Source organism: Numida meleagris, chromosome 5, assembly GCF_002078875.1.
Source record: "Numida meleagris isolate 19003 breed g44 Domestic line chromosome 5, NumMel1.0, whole genome shotgun sequence".
Taxonomy (NCBI): domain Eukaryota; kingdom Metazoa; phylum Chordata; class Aves; order Galliformes; family Numididae; genus Numida; species Numida meleagris.
The window spans coordinates 19,053,666-19,075,905 of record NC_034413.1 but is presented as its reverse complement, the minus strand read 5'-3'; the positions used below and the strand labels follow the sequence as shown (position 1 = coordinate 19,075,905).

Genomic DNA, 22,240 nt, shown 5'->3' with positions numbered 1-22,240 from the left:
CCTTTCCTCAGCATTTCTGAGCTCCAAATGGGAATACAAAGTGAGAAATGTGATATCATAAATGCTTGCTCAGCAGTAAAACACATCCCCTTTGCACATGTCAATGATCAATGTCATAAACCTTTCTGACAAAACTGTATATGGCTGCAAGCTTAGGAAAAACTATGTGATATTCCTTTGAGGCACAGACTGATTAATACGAACACAACCAAAGCCTAAGTTCTTCAAGAAGAAAACCAGAAAAATTAAATGAACAGTTTATAAACGTGTTTTAACTTGATTTTTGTACTTAGTTTTATAACAATTAATCAATGCAAAAAGTTGGTAATTTAGTGAACATTGAAAATACTCCTAATAGGAAAATATAATCAGCACAAACATGGAAAGTAATCACTGTTCTATCAGGAAAAAGTTATTGAAAGCCTTTGCCTGGAACTGAGAATTGTCTCTCTCTTTTTAATTACCATTTATGATTTCTACCACATTCATTATTTAACAATGTGTTCTTCAGAAATACTTTCAGTCATATACTGAATTTGATTGTATCTCTAATATTACAATTTATAAGATAGAAATTCTGTTAATAAGCTTCATTTTGTGACAGACAATCTAAGAAGAAATCCACAGCTACTCAAATCTCTCTGATCAAACAATTCACTAAATCTGATGCAAAGAGAAGGGAGCTATGAAAAAGGTTACACTTTATGATTTGCTACAGATCCTGCAAAGATAACAAGCCTTCCTTTAGTATTTCTTGAAGGACTACTGCATAAAATTTTTAAAAGCAATTTTGTAGTACAACTTTAAAAAGTTCTGCTCTGAAATAACACCCCTCGTAAGTCCAAACAGAAATTCTGCTGAAGTGCCAAGTTATTATTTCCTATTTTGTACTCACAGGGTTATTTCAGGTGATTTGAAAGGGCCAACAATAGCACAAAAAAAAAAAACCCTGACAAAAGCCACAAGAAACAAGAAAAATTACATTGATTAAATACCAAAGTAATCCAACAAGCATTGTTCTTCAATTGACATGGTTAACACACAGTCACAAGACCGTAACTGGATACTAAATACCTATTCAGAAAGTAAAAACAGTGATTCTTTTTCTCAAACCCAGATCTCCTCAGGAATTCTTGTCTCAAATTTCAGTTTTGTTTTTTTTTTTCCTGTTTGACTCCAATAACTTGGAAGTGATTTCTACCTGGATTCCCTTTGGATTATTTTAGTTTATAAATAGCTTGCATTTGTCATCCAGTTGAAAATTCAACTTGCTAACTTCCAGTCTTGTACTTAAGATTATTACAGAATGAAGAACAAGCACAAAGAAGCGCCATTTTAAGCAGAGAGAGGCCTGCTGGTGGCAATCAGCATCCGTTATGATTAAAAGAAATTATACTTGAAGCACGTTAAAACCTTCCCAGATTAAATTTGTAACTGAAATGCTAAAACTATGACTCACAACTGTATTTTGATTAGAAGTTAGTTTTCCCATGTCTACAGTGGTTTTTAAGTTCTCCATTAAAATGACTCACCATGGTTCCAAATGGTATAGCTCTCGAAGCATGGTAATAGATGGCAATGAAGTTAATGAAGAAGGCAGTTCCACACACCATTGCCGGAATAAGGAAAGCTCCGATGAACATCTGCTTTATCCATCGTCTTCCTGTAAGAAGGAACATTCCAATGGAATTGATAAGAACTTTCTAAACAAAATACTAGCAGGCTCACTAGAATTTAGAAGTTTGATTTCTTCTCCCCAGAAAAGATGAAAGAGTTAAGTAACAACAAACTGCAAGGATACAAGAGCCAACTACCACTTTTATTAGGCTTCTGGAAACTTCTGTGAGACAGTACGTTAATCCATTTACCAGGCCACGTGAAAAAAAAAACAGATGTGGTGTGAGCATGTTCTGGTTGAAGAACAGCATGCGCTGACAACAATGGCCAAAGAAACTGGGGTATGCAACATAAGCACATATCTAGGCTACAGATAGGCAGTGACAGATACCGGCACTGTCTCTGCTGCAAAGCCTGCTCACACTCCGTGTTATGGCTACACTGCATGAGAGCTCTGCTCTGCAGCCAGCTCGCTAGTACAGCCACCTTCAGGCAGCACCTGCTCCAGGTTGTCTCAACCCAGCTAAGCTGACTTCACGCAACCAGGACACATTAAACAACTGGCTATCCTGGGTGTAAAGCAAAATACAGAGCAAAAACAGAACTCAGATCTCTTCAGTAGCAGAAAAGTTAGAAGGAAAACAATTTCTAAACACCACACATCAGGGGAAGAACAACATTTGTCAGTAGTTATTACTGTCTAGAGCTCCCTTAGGAGCTTCAAAACAAAGCACCTCTTGGACAATACCTTAATAATTTTCACTGTATGTATTCACTTTGTAAAGCTCTTAAATAATGTATATATTTAAAGTGCATACAACATACGCGGTTCTGTAGTGTACACTAAATGTAAAACAGTCAGAAGGACAGCATACACTTCTCAAGACCATCATACACGTTTTCACCATAAACCAATATAATTGCACTTCACAGTCTACTGCATTTGATCTGGAAACAAAATGCAAATCTACCTAAACTTCAGAGCATGGAATGCTATTTTAGATCAGTAACTGATTTACCTAGATCTGTTTTTCTGCAAATCACTAGGTTGACACGTAGGCCACACATATAGAGATATCTAACCTCCAAACTCAGAATGGATTTCAATGAAGTTAAGACTGAATGCTAGCAACCTCACCAGAATTATTTTTCCAAAAGCACTGTATAGGATAACAGATATTGTTTATTTTCTTACTGCAGAGTAGGGAATGGATGAAGCTAGAAGAACTCCAAGGATGTAACTGGCCATAACTCAGAGAAGTGTGGTAAGGAGCACTTGAACACAGGCTGTCCAAAACTGTTTTGTCAATTTGACTGGGTTTCTGCTCTCTACCGATTCTCATTTTGAACTTAAGTACATATCAGAACACATACTGAAAATCAGAAGAGCTTCCAAAAAGATGCTATGAACAGTTTCCCTGTTCATAATGAATGGGCTCATTCATCATACACTCATCCTTGCAACGTTACTAAACAAACCACCCAGTACCATTCCAGGAGGGCTACATAGGATTCACCTGGAGAAGATGACATGAACTGCCTGACAACATAAATTGCAGAAGAGTGAAAAACTATTACACTCTGTGGATGTTATGAGGCAAACAACGGTATGAAGACTATAGCAAGCAATTAATAGACAATACAATTGTTAATAGCTCTTTAGTACTTATTATCTTTAATCAGTTTAGCTATCTTCACGCAAAAAAACAGAGCAAATACGGAATAAAGAACATGAAAGTAAGATATATTCAAAATAATTACTATCCTAATGGATTCCAGCTGAATGATGTAACTCCATGAAGATACTTCTGTATCACTGTAAATCAGAAAATAAATTCTCCATAAAACACTGTAATGAAAATGTTGAAACATGAAAACAATTTACCTCCTTGTCTAGCATAAAGACTTCCTCCAAAATATCCATTCACTGGGGATGTTGCAGCATAAACAAATATCGCAGTACTAAGCATTGATCCTCTCCTACAAAAAGTGATTTTGTAAATGAAATAGAAAAGCAAACAGTATTAGAGAAAAGCTTATAGGCTACATTTGCACATTTTACTAAGTACTATGTTATCTTACATTTTTATGTAATTTGAAAATTAAAAAGCAAGTACATAAATTGTAAAGTCTACATAAAAATGACAACTATTTGTATTTGAAGCTTCTGGTCAAGTATAACTCAATCTGGGAAACACGGGTCCGACATACAAAATACTTTCCTATTGCGCACTTACTTGCAGTGGAATCAGGTACAAAATCTCACCTCTGCCCAAAATACTCTGGCATTTGGATTTGTATCAGGAACTGCATTATTTAACTGACATACGTTAAGTGTAAGATTCAACTACTGCAGATAAAAGTTACTCTTTACTTAACATAAAAGTCAGTGTTAAAAAAATCGACTGATTCTGAACAATGTTTCTGCCATCCATCAGGAAATAGCTTTTAAGATTGAAAGTGTTCACCTTACAGAAAATTAGAACATTGGATTTAGAAACTATAAATACTGAAGCCACAATCAGCATGGACTAGTCAAATCAGAAGAGTTTGGTCACTTTTAAACTATCGCCTCGTTAAATGTTGAAGTACTCACTCTGGCATATTTTCTGAAACTTCACACCCAAAGCTAATAATTTTAAACTTTAAAAGCCATCCCAGCACACATTTTTAAAATGATTTCTAAAAACAGCAAGATGCAAGTCATTTGTGAAGAGAGCTATTTCCCCACGTCCCTCTGCCACTCTGGTTGCAAGCAGCAGCAGAAAGAGTTCAGTCAGTTTGCTGTATTAGCTCCCAGTTAGTTGCTCTGAGAGATTCTCGACTTGGTAATTTGCCTTCTGAGGAACAATTGCTAGATGCCTGCCTTAATCAAAGAAGTCACCTTTAATACAACCAGCTTCCATGACTGGAACAACTGAACGAAGCAAGTACCTGCTGGTCACACACACATTAAAGGAGCAGTACACTAACATTTGCTTGTTAACAAATAAGCAAGATTTCTAGCTTAGAAAGTTATTATTTTTCTATTTAGAAAGCTAGACAGAAACCAGTTTTAACAGTCGTTCTAATTTAAGCCAACTTGGAAATATGTGCAAAACCCCAGGAGACCGTGCAGTCTAAAGCGATGCACATAAATCTTAGTTACCTATAAAGCAACCAGCAGATGCTCACCTAAAACCAAAATCTCAACATTTCTTATTCTCAAGCTTACTCGCTTATGTTTAAAATACTCTAATGGCAAAATCATTCAAAACACAAATCACTATTAATAAATGAGTAGCTGGCATGATCCAATTTCATCAAGAGATGATGGCATCAGGGGCGTGATTTTAAGAGTTTTAATAGACTTGAAGAACACTGACAGGCAATCGTTCCCATATTTCTTGTTTATGGCATTTTTCAAATGGCACTGTTATTTTCCTCAACGTACAAATGTTCTGGTGCAGGTTTGGTCAAGCCGTCAGTTATACACCCAGAATTCACTTAAAGTAACATAAAGACTTGTCGCAATAAAAGGTTAAGTACACACACATTTTTTTAAATTACTGTTCTGTTGCATTTTACAATTGCTATTACCAACTTACAGCTTCACTACAGCGCGCAAGCATTCTGAAATTGCTTCATTCCCTCTCTTAAAGCAACAACATGCTGTGTAATTACAAATGTGTATAAGTCTATGTAGAAATATAGACAAGGAGGCACAAAGGGCAATAGCATCATATGAAAAATGAAAATATGCCAAGATACCGACCACAGAGTAGGTTTTTAAACATGCCATTAAAAAGCAGTTAACTTCAATAACAAGATTTCTCTCTAGTGGTATATCAGAAGTACTACAACTTGTTAAAACCAATGGCGACAGGCGATACGTAAGGGAAAACAGAACACAAAGAAATACAGTTCTCTTCGTTACTCAAAACATAATCACTACAGAAACTGAGGAATACAATCCAGAACAACGAAAGAACTCAAGCTGATTGGAAAGCAAGGAAGAGAACTAGGTGAACCACTACTGGTATCTTAAATTGCAACTGGAGTACTGTTTAAGAAAGTTCTCCCCAGTCTGGACCAAAGACCACCTACTACTGCAGGTTCAGCATGCAATGCAACACCTGCTGAGTGGCATCTGTCACCTGTTTGAAAAAATGTAAGGGATTCAATTCCCAATCCTGAGACTTGTGGATTAGATCGACTTAATGCACTGTCAGTAGAAAACTGGATTATTCACAACACAGTAAGCTCGCAAGTCAATCTTTATATGACAGAGTGGAATAAAAAGTGCAATACAGTAATATGTTGTCACCCTAGATAAAAGCAGGAGTGAAACATGCATCTTCAAATACTTATTTCCCAAATGATCTATCAGCAATACCACAGAAGAACAAACTAGTTTCACAATATACCATGTAAAAAAGCAAGAATCCATAAAGTTAAAGACCAAATCACATGATCAGATTACAAAAAATTTCCACTAGCATTCAAAAGACTCCTCCAAAACACTACTACTGATTATTTCCTACAGACTCTGGAACATTTTTTTTTCTAAGGCAGTCAGAACTATCGTTTTTTTAATTGTTTTGTTCATTTAAGCATTTATATGTGGAAGCACCACACAATTACACTTACTCTGTGTATAAATCTTCTATCATTGCAACAACGATGACTATAAGAGAAACAGCAAAAATCTGACAACCAGAGCCAATAAGTGATGAGAATATTAGAGGATGACTGGATGGTCTAAAAACATCTCCATGGACCTGTTTCCATCCATACTCATCACCCAGATCTCTGTCCTAGGAACAACAACAAAAAAAATTGAGTCTATTTATCATAGTTAAACATTATCATAATTAGACAAACACACAAGCTAGGCACAAATTAAAGACTTAATTCAGTAAATCAGTTGCAAGTGGATGACTTTTCTCCTAGATTTGACGCATTCAGGAGAGAAATTTACTCTTCAGATGCTTATTAAGATAACAAAAAATACTACTTGAATGCAAGATGCAGTAAAATCTGTTCGATTCCCTTCCTGTCTCTAAAATCCTCTGAAGTGAAGCACGTGCAGGCTTCTGTTACGTTCTCAGAACACATCTCGTTTTATCTAAGTGGATATGAACATCAACACAGCAACAAGAGACAGAATTCTGGGTTGCAGCTTAGGAGCATGTTGTAAAGAAAACCAGTAATATTTTCAAAACATCCACTGGGAGTTTTATGTCCTACTGAAGAAAGCCATCCAATTGCAGTTAACACAACGAACACATGAAGAGAAACTATTATGTCTTAAATAAAAGTGCTAATGCGGATCTTACCATATCGTCCATTTCTTCCTCCTTGCTGTATCTTGCATAGTCTTTTCGCAAAGTTCTCATTAATATCATAGACACTAGGCCAACCAGAAAGATCACCATCATGAAAGAATTGAAAATTGAAAACCAGTGGATCTACAAAAAGAAAACATACCCTGAAGATTTAGAACCATGAACATGTTTCAAATCTGTTTCAATATAGATAAATGATTGCTTAGCGAGACAGCTTGTCATTAACCCACAGTATATACAATGTCCCACTAAAAATGGCCTGTGAAACTCTACATAAAACTTTTCAACAGCTGAACTTCCTCATGACCAAGTTATCACAAATTACTTAAGCACCAGCAAAGTCTGAACAACTCCATGTGTGCTCCACTGAGCAAAGTAAAGGCACAGTGTACTGCTGCCTTACTAAAGAACTTTACCCTGGTAAAAGATACGTTCACAGGTTACAAAAATCAATGGAATCAACAATTGCTCTGCACAGGACTAAAATGTGCAGCAGCATTATTCTGCCTCTAACAAGCACAGTTTCTGTTTTCTTACTAAGCTCAAACAGAGTGTAAATCTTCTAATTTCAGAAAGAAGCACAGTTCAGCATACTACCCTAAAGGAAACCACAATGACAGGCTTAAGCCATCACAACCAGGATCATCATTTTGCTTTCCATTTACTTCAGTCAAGAAGTGTACACAGGAACAACTGCAGTTATTCAGCTGACAAGCAGTGGAGTTGCACAGTTTTGTCTCTAGAACCAGACTGCTTCTGAGCATGTGAATGCATTTACCTGAACCGCCCTGGTATTTGCAGCCCGCTTCAAACTATCACACAGACATTTACTGAAGCAGTTAAGAAGACTGGAACCATTCTATTTAAGTAACTGAACTATCGCTTAGAACCTGCAGTCCTAGAGCTGCCTGATTGTCTCCGAACACCTCACAATTAATACTGCAGTACCAGTAGGCTTCAGCCTGCATCATTACGTCAGACTAGCAAGAACTAAATTTCACAAGACCTACTAGAGAGAAATTTTCCTTCAGCAGTTGCTGAACGAGACGAAAACCTCACAGACCCAGATCTACAGACCTTTTCAAAGACATGAGGAACAATAAACAGTGGAAATAATTCGACAATTTGTTGTTTTACTTCATTTTTTAAAATAACCTTCCACTGGCTAGTAGCTCTATGCGAGATCAACCTGATTCTATGCAGAAAGCTTCTATACTGCTTACTCTACTGCAATTTAAATGCTAGAAATCTATTTCAATTAAGTTAATTTTCTAATTCACAAAAAGTTTACCATACAGAAACACTGAATTTAAGGAGTCCAACATAATTAAGCTTTTTGTTGGCTATCTGATGGCCAGTGTTTCAAAGAGTTACATTCAAAGTATTTGCGGGAAATTTTATTTAGATAGTCCCAGCGTTCACTTTATGATTGGCTGCGACTGTTGGAGCTCATGTTTGTGTTTAAAAAAAAAAAAACAAGTACTGTTTCTAAAAATTGCACACCAGCTTTTGGTCTGATGTTCAGAACAGCAAGGTGATGGGCAATTTCAGGAAGCTGAACAATACAGCGCATGATGGTACCTCTCTGCTTCAATAAAAAGGACAACTTATGAACCTAAAATTAGAATCCAATTTAAAAAAAGTAATACAGCCAAGACAGTGAGAGAACAAACACAACAAACAGGGGTAAGTTTAACACTGGTTGCTTCAAAATGTCTCCCCACTACATTCCCTCTTTGGAAGAACAGTAATGGGGGCAGCCATAAAAATTTCCACTACATTTTCCCAACTAACAGACGCATTTCGTAAGGCTGTCTTAGTACAGTACATACTCTGTGCTGAAAGAAAGACGGGTCAAGGTACTTGTCAAATCGGTCTTCAAATTTCACATCTGACTTCTTCCACTTCACCTAAAGAGAAAAGTTCACAACTGAGAAGCTTATTATAATACATTCAGCTAAAATCACAACGAAACCAAACCACATTTTTTAGAATAATCTACTTCAGAGATTTTCTTCAATATGAATACAGGTTTGGGCAGAAGCAATACCAATGCTCTTAAAGCCTGCGATCTACAGTCCAGACACAGAACAAACATCAGCTACCTTGCTTTATAAATGTAACCTTCCCTGGGCATGTTTAGAAATGGGAGAATTAGCCTTCCAGTCTCTCAGCTGTCATCTCTGTCTGACCAATCAAAGATGCAAACTTCTACCTGTCAAGTACAACAAAACCTTCTCACGATTGCAGAAGGCACTCAGAGATACTCACACTGGTGGTGCCAAAAATAAAATCCAAGTAACTCCATTTTCCATTCTGTCAAATGAATAGTTCATTGCTGATGGTTTTCCACAGTATATATTAGTAAAATTATTAATTTTCTTAAATCATTTTTGTGTAAGATTTAAAAAAAAATGTCATAAAGTATGTTTATGCACGTTTAAGAAAGATGTGCTGGAGAGCAGTGGAATTTTTCTAAGAATTGTTTGCTGACTGCATGCTCTCTTTCTTACCACTGTCATGTACTGAGCTGTATGGAAAGAGGCTTGTGGAGAACATTACCAACCTTGCATTAATCAATTAAAACAACTTCTACTTCTGCTCCCCCCACAGCAGTTCATATCTGTTTTGCTGCCACGCATTCAAACTGGTACTCAGTGACACCATCTTCTCATACTCAAATTCTCTGAGTATAGTGTCAAAGAAAAAGGCAGCTCAGCAGAAATGAGGGAGATGAGAAGATACAAGAGGAAATGTAAAACAGATTCCAAGAAGAAAGAAAAGTGCATAAACTGAGATACAAACTGGCTGGAAGGGAAGTGGATAAAAGGGATCAAGCTGGACCCTAAAGACAGACATTACATTTTTTAAAACTGCAAGCTAAAAAGCTGCCACCTAGAATCTTTGCAGAACAATGTGATCTTAACTTCATCCACCAATGATCAACTCTAACCAGATGGAAAAGTATACATTTATGGCCACACAATCACATGATAGCAGCACATATTGCTGCTATCAATCACTCCACAAGCTCCACAGAGGACTACTTTGGATTTAGAAGTTTCAGCTGCACTGATGAAGTTGCTAATGTGGTAGCACAAGGTGCCAAAAGAGATGTAAAGTTAAGTCTTGAGCTCTGTACACAAGTATTTAAAAGGAACATCTAATGTCACTCTAATTACTGACAGCTACTCAGTGCTGTCCACTTCAAAATTAACAGAACATATAAATTTCACAATGCTGGTGGTATTTGAAACAGAAAATTGCAAAAAATTTCTACTATAAATTCTGCTAGAAACAATTTGAGTAAGCACAGATAAATACAGTTATCTGTACTTAGAACTCTATGACTTGTTCCATATAAGACAAACATAATAGTAGCAAGAATATACTCTGAAGTAAGATCTTATACTGACACCTACTGCTAACACACTGTAGAAAACTGATGCATTAAGAACTTGTTTCTGTGTATGGATAATGTAAGAGAATTGACTTAAATGTCTAATGGATCAAATAAACAAGGAAGGAAAATCTAAACATTTCACTCATTAACACAGGCCAGAAAACATTCTTTATTCATTACCTTTTATCATAGCAATTCAAGAGAAAAGCAGAAAGCTTCAGAGAAAACCTTGTGAGGCTATATAAATCAGAAATTTCTACTGCAATTGGAGAAATAAAAAAAGCATTAATATTAACTGCCTACAAAATACAAATGTTTAGAGAGGGTTTTGCTCTTAGTTCAGAATCCAGCTCAAATCTGTGATGTGCAACTCATTGCTCCAAGCATTAAGGAAATACGTAGCTGCTCTGGGGTTCTCTAAAAGTTCTAGCCTCCATGTCTTTTGGGACACCCTGCTTTCCTAACAGAACACTTTTCTGCAGGTTATACAAGCTCTGATATGTTTAAAGTATTTCAAAAATCATCATTTTCATTTTCCATTTACTCTCATTAAACCTATCAAAGTTTTTCAGAAATGAAAAAAATAGTAGAATTAGGTAAGACATCTTCCTCTAATATAGTTTTACACCACTACATAGGTATACAAGTAACTATTTTTGAACTCTTTTACCATGTAAAGTTTTTTCAGACACATGCATCACCAGAGCACTTACGGAATATGACATCTGGATTTTTGTATTTGGTACCAGCTTCACCTTTCCTTCACTGGTCAGATTGACATCCACAATTCTATTGGCATTGTAACCAATCTCAAGTTTTTTGTAAGTCCAAAGGTAATAATCTTCCCCATTTTCATCTGCTTCTCCAACAATGCCTGCAGAGGAAACAAGTGTAAGCATCTATCCCAGTTTGCTTTTCAAATATTATAAAATTATGTTCAAAAATATAGATTTTTAAAGTTTTGGCAGGTAGAAAGCAATAATACTATAGCAAAGAGAACACGGCAGACCCTATGTTTTTCTTTTCAAATGCAATACCTGGACTACACCTTCAATCACAGTTACCTGCAAGAAGTGTTTTGCAATGGCATTATAACACTACAGCACGCAGCTACAAATGCTGAGTAAGAAACGTGAATTAACAATTCCTCTAATTTTATCTGTACTTCTTACCAGATAAAGAACTAGCTGAATACAGATTTAAAATGTATGAACGCAACTTAGCCTTGGACTTTCACACCTTCCCATCGCCTTGTTCAGTCTTTCCCTTCAGTCAATTCTCTTTCTTTACAAAACTCTGCTTTCATAGCACTCTCCTGAGTTGATCCCTCAGCACACGTTCTAGCTCTCAAGGATCTCTCCCTCAAGGATATACAAAGTTGAGGAGAGCGAGAGAGCAAGTAGGTGAAGGACGTGAAAAAGGCTCTCACAAAGAAGCAGGTGTGTGAAGAAATGGCACTTATGTGTTTTTTAATTTTCAAGGAGGTATTTTTCCCGTCATATTTTTCACTCAGGCTCATCTGCCAGAATTGCCTTGTATATGCCAAGCATATGAAACAAGTCCCAGTTCATGCCTATGCCATACAGCCTAACACCTGGAGTACCACCTGTTCCCATGGTATTAGCAAAATAATGAGAATGCCAACCTCCAAACCACTTAAAGGACGTTCTAATCAACCAATACCTGAAAGACTGAACTCATACAGAGCTCCGTATACTTCAGGAGATGGCAAAAAACAGTTACGCCTAGCCACTCCATTGGGGGATAGCAACACAGGAGAAAATAGAAAACAGAATAATTGTATCTGAATGCGCTTAGGAAGAGCTGGTTGCCCTTTTCAGGTCAGAAAATAAAGCACAAAGCTTCCAAAGCCTTCGAACAGCCGTTGGAAGTCATTACATTTAGTTGCAAACAGTTAATGAAAGGTATTTTATACCTGGACTTCAGCAGAGTACTTTCTACTGGATATTCTGAGAATTTCCTAGGGATCATTTCAAATTTAAATGATCATGCATACATCACACTGGCTTTAACATTAGTAAGCCTTACCAGGGTGGAAAACCACGAAGAACCTAAACCACTACTTTAACTAAAGTTTGCCCAGAGACAGAAGGAATGTTACAAGACTAACCAGCTGAGCTCAGAGAAGAGGGTGATCTCCCTCAAGATCAAAATTAAGCAGAAGCTGCCTAGAATTTTCAGCTAACTTTTAACATCAGTCTGAATCCTCTTCTTTAAACTCTCCACAGAATTCTTGCTGCATTTCAGTAGCACAAATTCTGCAGCCACCACCTATCTGAAGATGTGGTTCTGTTCCAAACAAAGGTATTAAAACCAGCTTCTTAATGTCGTATTGAAGGTGATACCCAGATTTTGCATGTTTGTAAGCCGTAACACTAGGAATTACTTTTCGTGCATACAAAGCATACCACTGAAGAACATTAAAAACATCAGATTATTCACATTATTGCATTTTTCAGTTCAGTTCGTAACATTCTGTGCGTAGAAAGGTCAGTAAGTCTTCTCATTCTTCTGTATTTGAGGTGAGAAGAAAAAGAAGTTCCAAAATAACATAAGAACAACTTGTCTTGGAGAAAAAAAATAACAGTCTTGAAGACTACCTAGTCACACAGTGGTACAGAGGAGCCAGCTTAGCACTCATCAGCAGTCTAAAGCTGACATTACTCTAGAAAGTTTGTTTGTTTTTCCTCTTCTGAAAGGCCAAAACCATAAACAAGATACTGGGGCAACAACTGTCATTTAAGGATGCTTTTTAAAAACAGCATACAAGAAGCAGCACAAGAAAAGCAGTGAAGGCCACATGGATGAATTAGGCCTGCCATAGAGCCACAGAGCAGTTACGTACACTATGCAATTCAGTTGAAAAAAAAAAAACTAAGATGCGAAGACAGTATGATTACTTCTGTCAGACACTCTAATGTACCTCTTTTTAAAGAGATAAGAAATAAACAAAAAAAGAAAAAGAAGAGCCCTCCTGACTAATAGATGAACGAATAAGACTCCAGCATTTCTGGCTGGAACTCATGCCTCAACAGCCAGTTACTTTCCAAAAGCAATTAAAATTGTAGGAAAGAGCTGAAGACCCCAGCCTCTATCAGAATGGATAATGACGGGTAGCATCATTTGCATACTAGCTATCAAAGGTAACAAGCCATCAGGCTCAAACTGTCTTTTCATAGGTGTTGTGGGGTTTTGTTTATTTTTGGGTTTTACACCTTTCTCACAACACAGGCAACAAAGATGTTACTGTAGCATAGTGCTGTTTCCTGGTGCTTTTCCTTTCCCTTTTACAATGGAGAGGTTAGGGTTTGGAGGTTTGGTTTATTGCTATCACCATAAAATGACAAGAGCAACATGCAGAGCAATTCTTTACTAGGAATGTGACCGAAGTACAAGGGAGGGACAAAACTAGAGAGTTTAAAAGACCACAATAAGGTCTTTTGTAATACAATGCAGTAAGGGCACACTACATTGCTTTAACACACAAGCACTTCCAGATCAGATTAATAAAACTCAGCAAGAGTAATTTTAAGAAGTGTATAAGAACAGGTCAAATAAAACTTTCATATAACCATAGACTGCATATGCAAAGCGGTCAAAAGCTACTAAGTTACCATAAAAGTACATCTAACAGCTTTTGTGTTATTAATTAACAAAATAACGTTGAGAATACTGTATCAAAATTGTGATTCATAGACAAACTAACATGGACATTATCTCTGACCCAATTACCATTTACTTGAAAATTTAAAAGAAGGATTTAACCCTAATAACTTAGTACTATCTAAGAGGTGCCTGAGAAACAACGTTGTTTCATTGTTCGTGTCATTCATTAGCACTGGTCCTCCAACTCTTCTTTTAAAGCAATAATCCTTCAACTTACTTGTATTACTTGGTTACATGAATTCTACATGCTTGTGACATTCTTCTAAGGAAGCTAAGTCATTGCTAACTCCAAGAAATACACTAGCACAGAGGGCTGTAATCCTGTAGTTGTAATCTAGTTGTTAATGCAATGCATCACTCACCCCATATTGGCAAGTCATCAATATACATCTGGTACCAATAGTGATTTTTGATAGCGTACACAAAGGCCTCTCTTCTTCCTTTGTCCAAGTCAATTTCACAGTAAGTAGTCTGCATTACATCATCTGCAAAAAAATTAAAGCACTGTTAATGATTTATTAAAGAGCCGGCTCAAAATGAACGCAGCCAAGCAGACCGAGGAATGGGCACTGCTGGAGTCTTTGACACCTCTTGGCTACACTGAAGTAGGTAACAGAAAAGGACATTCAAAACAGAACTGTTAAAGCAATTACACAATTGTTTATGTAATTCTACTCTTCCAAATAAAGAGGCTTCCCATCGACTGGATAAGGAATGGTTTCAAAGGATCCTTGTGCTATTTTATTTGCACAAGATCAAAATCCGTTTGTTGACAGTAGCATTATTTGGACAGATAATGAGAATGCTTTTACTTTATTAACAAATACACAAAACCGTATATGACATTAACACTTCTCTTTAGTACTCTCAGGCTCATTGATTGTCCCTGTTGGCACTAGGAACACTCGTCACTATAAACTAAAGTATTGTAAAGTTCTGAGCCATTTCCAGGAAGAAACAGAAGCAGAGAAAAGAAGGCAGAAAACAAAAGTAGGAACAATGCAAAGAATGCATAAGAGGCTGCATTAGGAAATAAAATAAATCCATCCTCTGAAGCCAGGAAATTATTTTTTCAGCATCTACAATTCCTAAGTAATGCAGTTAACAACCATGCTTTCACGCCTCAATTTCCGTTCCAAGTGAGAGGCAGTAAAAGGACTCACACGCACAAGAACCCGCACAACAATGGATTTAGAGATGAAAAAATAACAGCTGCTTCTGTGAGAATGTTTTCACTCTCCAGAAGTACAAAATAAACTGACCGTAGATAAATTCCTGCTTCCGCTTTTGTTATCACTGAGAACTGAGACCCACTTCTAGTAGATACCCAAAGTAAAGCTCTATTTTGTACTGAAGCTTGGCCTCAGAACTCTCCCATAAACTACCGAAACATAAAGCTTAAAAATAAAATTGAATTACCTGCACAGAAAGAGCACTGATGAGTATTTCCAATACAAAACATAGATTCTCTGATGACAACAATTAGTGAAAACAGAAGTGTGGGCAGTATCTCTGGTCAAGCAAAACTGATGTAGGGCCTGGAGAAGCAGGGCAGCAGGCAACCAACTCAGCAGTCCTACACAGTTGGAGTAATTTCCTGTCACCCTGCAGAAAACAGCACCCCTGGCTATTTAGCCTGTATGCAATTCTGGATGCTACTTCTCCTGCTATTTCTTATGGAAACATTATCTTTTCCATTTTTGTTTCTTGATCTGATGAGTGTATTCTAAGCCTCATGTGCATAATGAGAAAAACCACTTTCCACACTGACATATTAGGCAATAAATATTTTGCTGCTCTGAAGTCCCTTAGAAGGCCAGGAACAAAGAGAAGAACAATACCATTCTAGTCAGCATTCTGACTGTTCTGACTAAGCATTCACAGGCTACACCCCCAAAATCTACACTGGTACATTTAGGAGCTGTAAGTCATTAAAACTGGCACCGCAACTTAAACAGACTCACAAATCCAGGCCTCAATTTCCATTTATGCCTCTGCTGATCTGGATCCAATACTTTCTGGACAACAACAACAAAAAAGTCTTTGGCATTTTTTTCCACTTTAACAGATTACTTGAGTCAACTTGACATCAATTAAAATTAAAAAAAAAGAAGCAAATGCCAACCTTCTGGATTTGTTGCTAAGTAGGGGATTCACTCTCTCCAAATACCTAGCACTTTACTGTCACTTCCCACCAGCCCCATACTATACTCCAGTAATAACCCCTTTCTGATGTTAAATTTTACTCACATAGTATATTTTCATTTGACCTCTGTGTATTGAAGAATCCTATGAACTAACATAAGGGTGAAAATACTTCAACAAGATAAACCAATAGAGTCTGCTAGATGAAGCACTGCATAGCACCAGAGCACAGAAGCCTGCTCTGGGGGAAGTGGTACGGGGCCAGGTCTCTATCTTGCCTGTGTGGTTGACCATACAGCTACACAAATGGTAGTGGTACCAGCACCACTGAAGGACAACCACTGAAGGACAAGTGCTACTATTAAACTAAAACATGAACTACACATACACTCTTTTTTAGAGATCTTCCCCATTTTAGCCTGCATATGGAAGCCTTTGTTTGTGGCTATCAACTAAAATAAATTTAGTATCGGACTATAACCTAATATCAAGTTCCTCCCTCCACGAGCTTTCAGACCCCAGGAATTGGCTTTTTGTGCTAACTGAAGTGTGTCACTCTGCATTTAATCCTCCGGGAGGTAAATACTGTCTTCTGCTGCTGTAAAAAAGGCTTTGAAGTATCACATGAAGGGAAAGGACTACACTGATGCAGACAGCAGCATGCCACCAAAAAGCTGTCCTCCATTTTTAGGGATTTTCCTCCCAGTATCTAGAATACCAAGAAGACCTCACAGTGATATAACAATCAGCTATGGATCAACCATGACAAATTAATCTAGTGCACGTACACAAAAGCCAGTACAATTATTAGAAAGAGCTCACATACTGATGTGTGATTTTAATAGCATACGTTTCACTCTCAGTCATACTATGCTGTACAGTTCCTTCCGTCCCTTCCCAAAACAATTCCTCCAGGAAGAAGAGGCAAGGGGAACCAAGATAAATGCTCCTTTCTCAAGCCATTGAGAATGCTGAAAATATAACTTAGTTACAGAACAGGATTCGATTGCTAAGCTTAAGTCTGCTGTGTGAAATGATTAACTGAAAGTAGCTTATAAGACCAGAATGCAGCAGCCGGGGGAGCTGAAGACTACTTCGGCTTTACCAGATCAAAAGCTTTGTCTTTCTGAGATACTTTTTTATCAAAGTCATGGTTACAAGAGGAATGTAAACTTAATGATAGCTACTATGTAGTCATAGATGTCAACCTCTACACAATACATCTGCTTAAATAAGCCTGCTAAACAATACAGCTTCACTGACATCAGTACCACAATAACGAAGTTTTGAAGACAAGAAAGCAAGACCGAGGAGGTGCACTTATGTCAGATTTCAAGTTTTCTATAAAGTCTGATCAATTAGGTTTCATTCAGACATGTAAACCATACAAAATCTTGTATCTGACCATCTCCCAGTACAACACTGAACATCATCCTGAACAGCCACAGAGATGATGCAGAAGGGAAGTCCTGGGCAAGGAGTTCTCATTCAGAGGAACACTTATTCAGCATCACTTCTAAATAAGAGCTAAATTTAAGTATGTTAAAAAAAAATCCTTTCTCCTTTACACACATTTTTGCTAACCGTTATTGTATTACTGATTACTGGCAATACCAAAAATTAATTTTCTAATTGAAGTCACTATGATGGCAACGTTTAGCATGTTTAATAATTCACTAGGTCTCTGATGTAATGTATAGAGGACGTCAATTCAAATGCTTAAGTACTAATAACTACACTGAATTTATGCTCGTTTCTCTGAAAGCTGAAACAAAAATAAATACAGAGAGTAAAACAGAGTAGGCTCCCATTCAGGTTTCCTTTCATGGATCTAACACTAAAAGTATTACACCACCTCCTGATACAGAAGCTGCTGGACGCTGAGAACACAGAATGTCAGGGAAAAATACCAGAAGTGCACAGAGACAGCTTCCCTGCATGTGCTCACAGGCTTAGGCATCAAACACTTAACATATACCATCTACTTTACAGACAACATCTGACCTGCAGCCACTTTGTTTATGAGTTGAATTCACTGCGAGTCCCATACAGATTAACAATGCACAAAGAGTAAAAATGGGCTACTAAATAAATGTAAAAAAAATATATATATTAACATAGGACATAGAAGAAGAATTCCACATGTGTATCACTAGCTTATCAATCACACTTACAAAGACTAAAACATCCAAGAACAGCCAAACAAAACAACTACCACTCTACTCTACTATACTCATTCATATCCTGTTTTGAATGACATTATGCATAATCTGTTTAGAATACGCCACAGCAGGGCAACTAGATACTAGTATGGACCAGTAAAACAGAGATGTAAAAAGGCACATGAGAAAATAATCTGGGCAGAAGACCAGCACCATAAGCCCTGGAGAAAGTGCCCTCAATTTTTCACCATAAAGAATACTTCAAAAACATCTACAGCTTTCTGTGTAAAAACACCAGCTCAAGGAGCTGTGAATCAGAACTTGGAAGTACTAACCTCAAAGGAAAATAAAACGTAAGGAAAACAGGTTTACCTGTTGTTAAGAACCATGGAAGGCAACAGACGTACTAAACTGGCAGGGACATCATCAAAATCAAACAAATCACAAGGTACAGAACCAGAGCAATTTCTCTCTTCTGAATTCTTGTCAGTCTGGAATAAACCTGTCTTCATGGCAAAAGACCTCTCCTAGCCAAATCAGAATGGTACCAGTTTCTGTGTTGAGGAGGTGAAGGTTCAGAGTCACTGAAGTTCTACTTGCGTTTGCGTAAGAAAACAGGCATTATGTATCTTTCTCAAAGTGTTAAACGAGTATCACTGAAATAAACACATTAATTTCTCCATTATGAAACTATTTTACAGAAGTGTTTGAGACTGTATTCACAGAAGAAAGGCAGAAAAACGTTCTGGAAGGATGAACATGAAACTACAGGCTATAAAGTGGTCATGAGAGGAGGTGAAAGATAAATCAAAACTTCACTCTACTTCATCTGTTCTCCCAGGTAGAACAAGCTTCACAAATAAGCCAGACTAGGGCACGTACTTCTGGGACAGCAGAGGCTCCAGGTTTTTTCCACCTCTGCAGAAGAAATTTTTCCAAGCATTTCAACCAGATGCTGAAGTTCAGAAAAGTTCATTTCCTTTCCTTGACATCACATCAGCACTTCCACTATAAAACTAGATAGGCAAGTTACTACCTCCAGGTCCACAAGGAAAAGACATGTCCAGGAAGTGCAGAGCAGTGAGGACCAGCACAATCTGCCACAGTACTCCTACAGATCTAGTATTCGTAGAGCACTAGCAAAAAGTTGACAATGAGAGGGGAACAAATTAACCATGGCTAATCTTCAGAAAACAAGCCAGGGGAGGGGGCAATAAAATCGTGAAATAAACCTTATTTTGTTTTGCAAACAGGATGGAGAAAGTGCCCCATTCATAACAGTATTTATATCTTTTCAATCTGGTACATCATCTAAAGCGTATGCTTGTCTCTGGAATAACACAATCTCTTTGCAGAGATGTGACAAAGGGAGTAAAAATTAAACATAACAGGCTGTAAAAATAAATACTTATTGTATTCACACAACAGAAGCTTGGCTTAATCTTCACAATCATGTTGAATTGCTGCCAGTTGCCCTCTCTGTTTTTACCAGTTTGTTTCTGAACCTCTTCTACACGGTTTGGCAGGAAAGCTATTTCCCTCACATTGATTAAAATTTTCAGCAGGCTGTAAGTCCTGCAAAGAAACAACAGGACTGTTTTCTGGTGTTTATACAGGCACGGCTCACTTCTTAAATGAAAGATTCAACTCCAAACTCTTTTAATGCTGAGATGTAACCACCTATGCGATACAAAACTTTCTGAAGAATGTATAGTTTCAACAAAATCATAATTATTTATTCAATTTACCCAATTTATAATAAAAATATAATCAAGAGCTCTTCAATTTTGGATAAGATTTTGTAAACTACAGAAACTAAGCCCCCTCTGATGGCAAACGGTCAGACAAGAGATACTGTGCTTAAGTTCTCTACCCAGTTAAGCATCAATGATGCAGTAATAACACTATACATTTATATAACAATACACATCAATTTCCAAATTGGATTAAACGCAAATGTTAAATTCAATATAAACAAAATGAATCCGTTATCTGAAGCTCTGCAACTACTAGTTACAGCACGTGGAAGGATTTTGGGTACCAAAGAACACAGTTCAAAGAAATACTGTGGTAGAAGACTCAGTCCCTAACACCAATAAATGTATCTGCAAAAAGAAGTTAGAGCTAACAGATTACAATAGAAGTATTAGTCAAAGTTATCTTAAAGTAGACAGCAAACAGATACAGTAACTAACTTTGTGTTAGGGTAGAACTTCCAGATGTTGAGCACCTGCTTCTCCTTTCCAATCACAAAGGGCATGGACATATTCAACACCATAGAAAAAAAAAATCTTCAGAATTGGTAATTACAGAATAATCCCAGTAAATATATTTTTAATCGTTCATATGCAGAAACCTTAGTTTTATTCTACAAAATGTAATCATTTATTTCAGAAGCATTCATCTGCTGCGAGCATCTTCCTTAAGGGGCATACAGATGGAAACTTTGCGAACTGAACAGCCAGCAGCAGAAGGCAACTTTGCAGGGCTTTTGAAACAACACCGTGAAAGACACCCAGCTGCTGAGAGCAGCTAACTTCCAACTTTTCCAACTCCAAAATCTAATTCTATCGGTTCATGTATTTTTGTTTGCTTGTTTTTAAGTGACTATGTGCGCTTTCACATGCTTACCTTTGAATTTGATGTCAAGACCACTAAATTCCAATTCAACTCCTTGAAGTGCTTCTCCTAGGGTTTCGTGGTAATGGCTGATGCTTTTTTTTGATCCCACACAGAAAGGAAGAGAGAAATATTTGTATGTTTCTTGGCGATTGTGATAGGGTCCTACTGTATTCATCCACAGAACAACTTCCTCTTTATCTTGGTACTGAAAGAGAAAGTTTACTGAGTTAGATGAGAAGCCCAGCAGATGAAAAACATTCTAGAATCTTTCTCATTCATACGACTAGTAAGGCAGAGAAGCTCAATCACAATAAACAGTTACTTTTAAAGAAAGTTTGGTGTTATCTTTCAGGTGTCAGTAGATACAGAACAGGATTTTTCGGCCTGCTTTCTGATGAAATAAAGGATTTAGCCGAGAGCCTACCACTGAAGTATGGGAAGAGGGGGTTGATAACACAAATTTGAAAGAGAAACACAAGACGTAAAGAGAAGAATTGGAGAAAAACAGAAATTGCAAACTAACTTCTTACAAGTTTGGGGGAAACATGCATCAGTTGAAAGCAAAACTCCACGCATCTCCACTCAGAGAAAGGAAGTATCAAAATTTGTTAAACAAAGTCTCAGCAAGCAAATTAGACAACCAACCCACGGTGACAGATACACCACGTTTTTCCAAATACAACTCTTCATTCTTGTAATGGTATAAATTACATACAGAATCACCAGGAGTACGCAATGCCTTACAGGAAGCATTACAACTCAACTGAAGCATACCTACAGGAGCCGAAACACAGAACTGTCAGACAGAAGGACTGTTACTTTGATACATTTCCAACATTCTCACTGAGAAGCCAGACTGGCGATGAGTCTGGTGGCTGTCATGAAATTCTTTGTGGGAATAACCACCTTCAACTTTCCACAGCTACTGTCAGCCAGCAAAACTCAGTCCTTGGCTAGCAGCCACCAGTCTTTTTTGGTCGTTGTTTAAAGAAAAGCTCTCATCACCGTTCATCTATCAGTATTCCGACACTGCCTGAATTCGAGAGAAGTGATTTGAAATCATCACTTACGCTGCATCTGAATGCATCTGGATTAGGTACCAGGTTTGCAGATCACCATACAGCCTCTCACCCCCAAAACAACTCCTACTCTACTGTAAATCCAACAGATTAGGAGGCAGCAATCTAACTTCTCGGGCAGAAAGAAGCTGCTCGCAATTGTGCACACCTGCAAATATGCTCATCGTACAGATCCTGGTTTGTACGGTACAAAAGAAT

General features: G+C 37.4%; 1 protein-coding gene across 1 annotated transcript in view; it reads right to left on the bottom strand.

Moving 5' to 3' along the window:
* Positions 1-21,168, bottom strand: part of TM9SF3 (transmembrane 9 superfamily member 3) — a gene marked incomplete at its 5' end in the record, with an annotated part of 39,391 nt that extends 18,223 nt beyond the window's left edge. Inside the window, 8 exon segments of the mRNA XM_021398437.1 lie at positions 1,533-1,663; positions 3,503-3,597; positions 6,247-6,413; positions 6,936-7,067; positions 8,777-8,854; positions 11,061-11,221; positions 14,397-14,519; positions 20,973-21,168. Of these exon segments, the coding sequence (XP_021254112.1) occupies positions 1,533-1,663; positions 3,503-3,597; positions 6,247-6,413; positions 6,936-7,067; positions 8,777-8,854; positions 11,061-11,221; positions 14,397-14,519; positions 20,973-21,168 (1,083 nt within the window).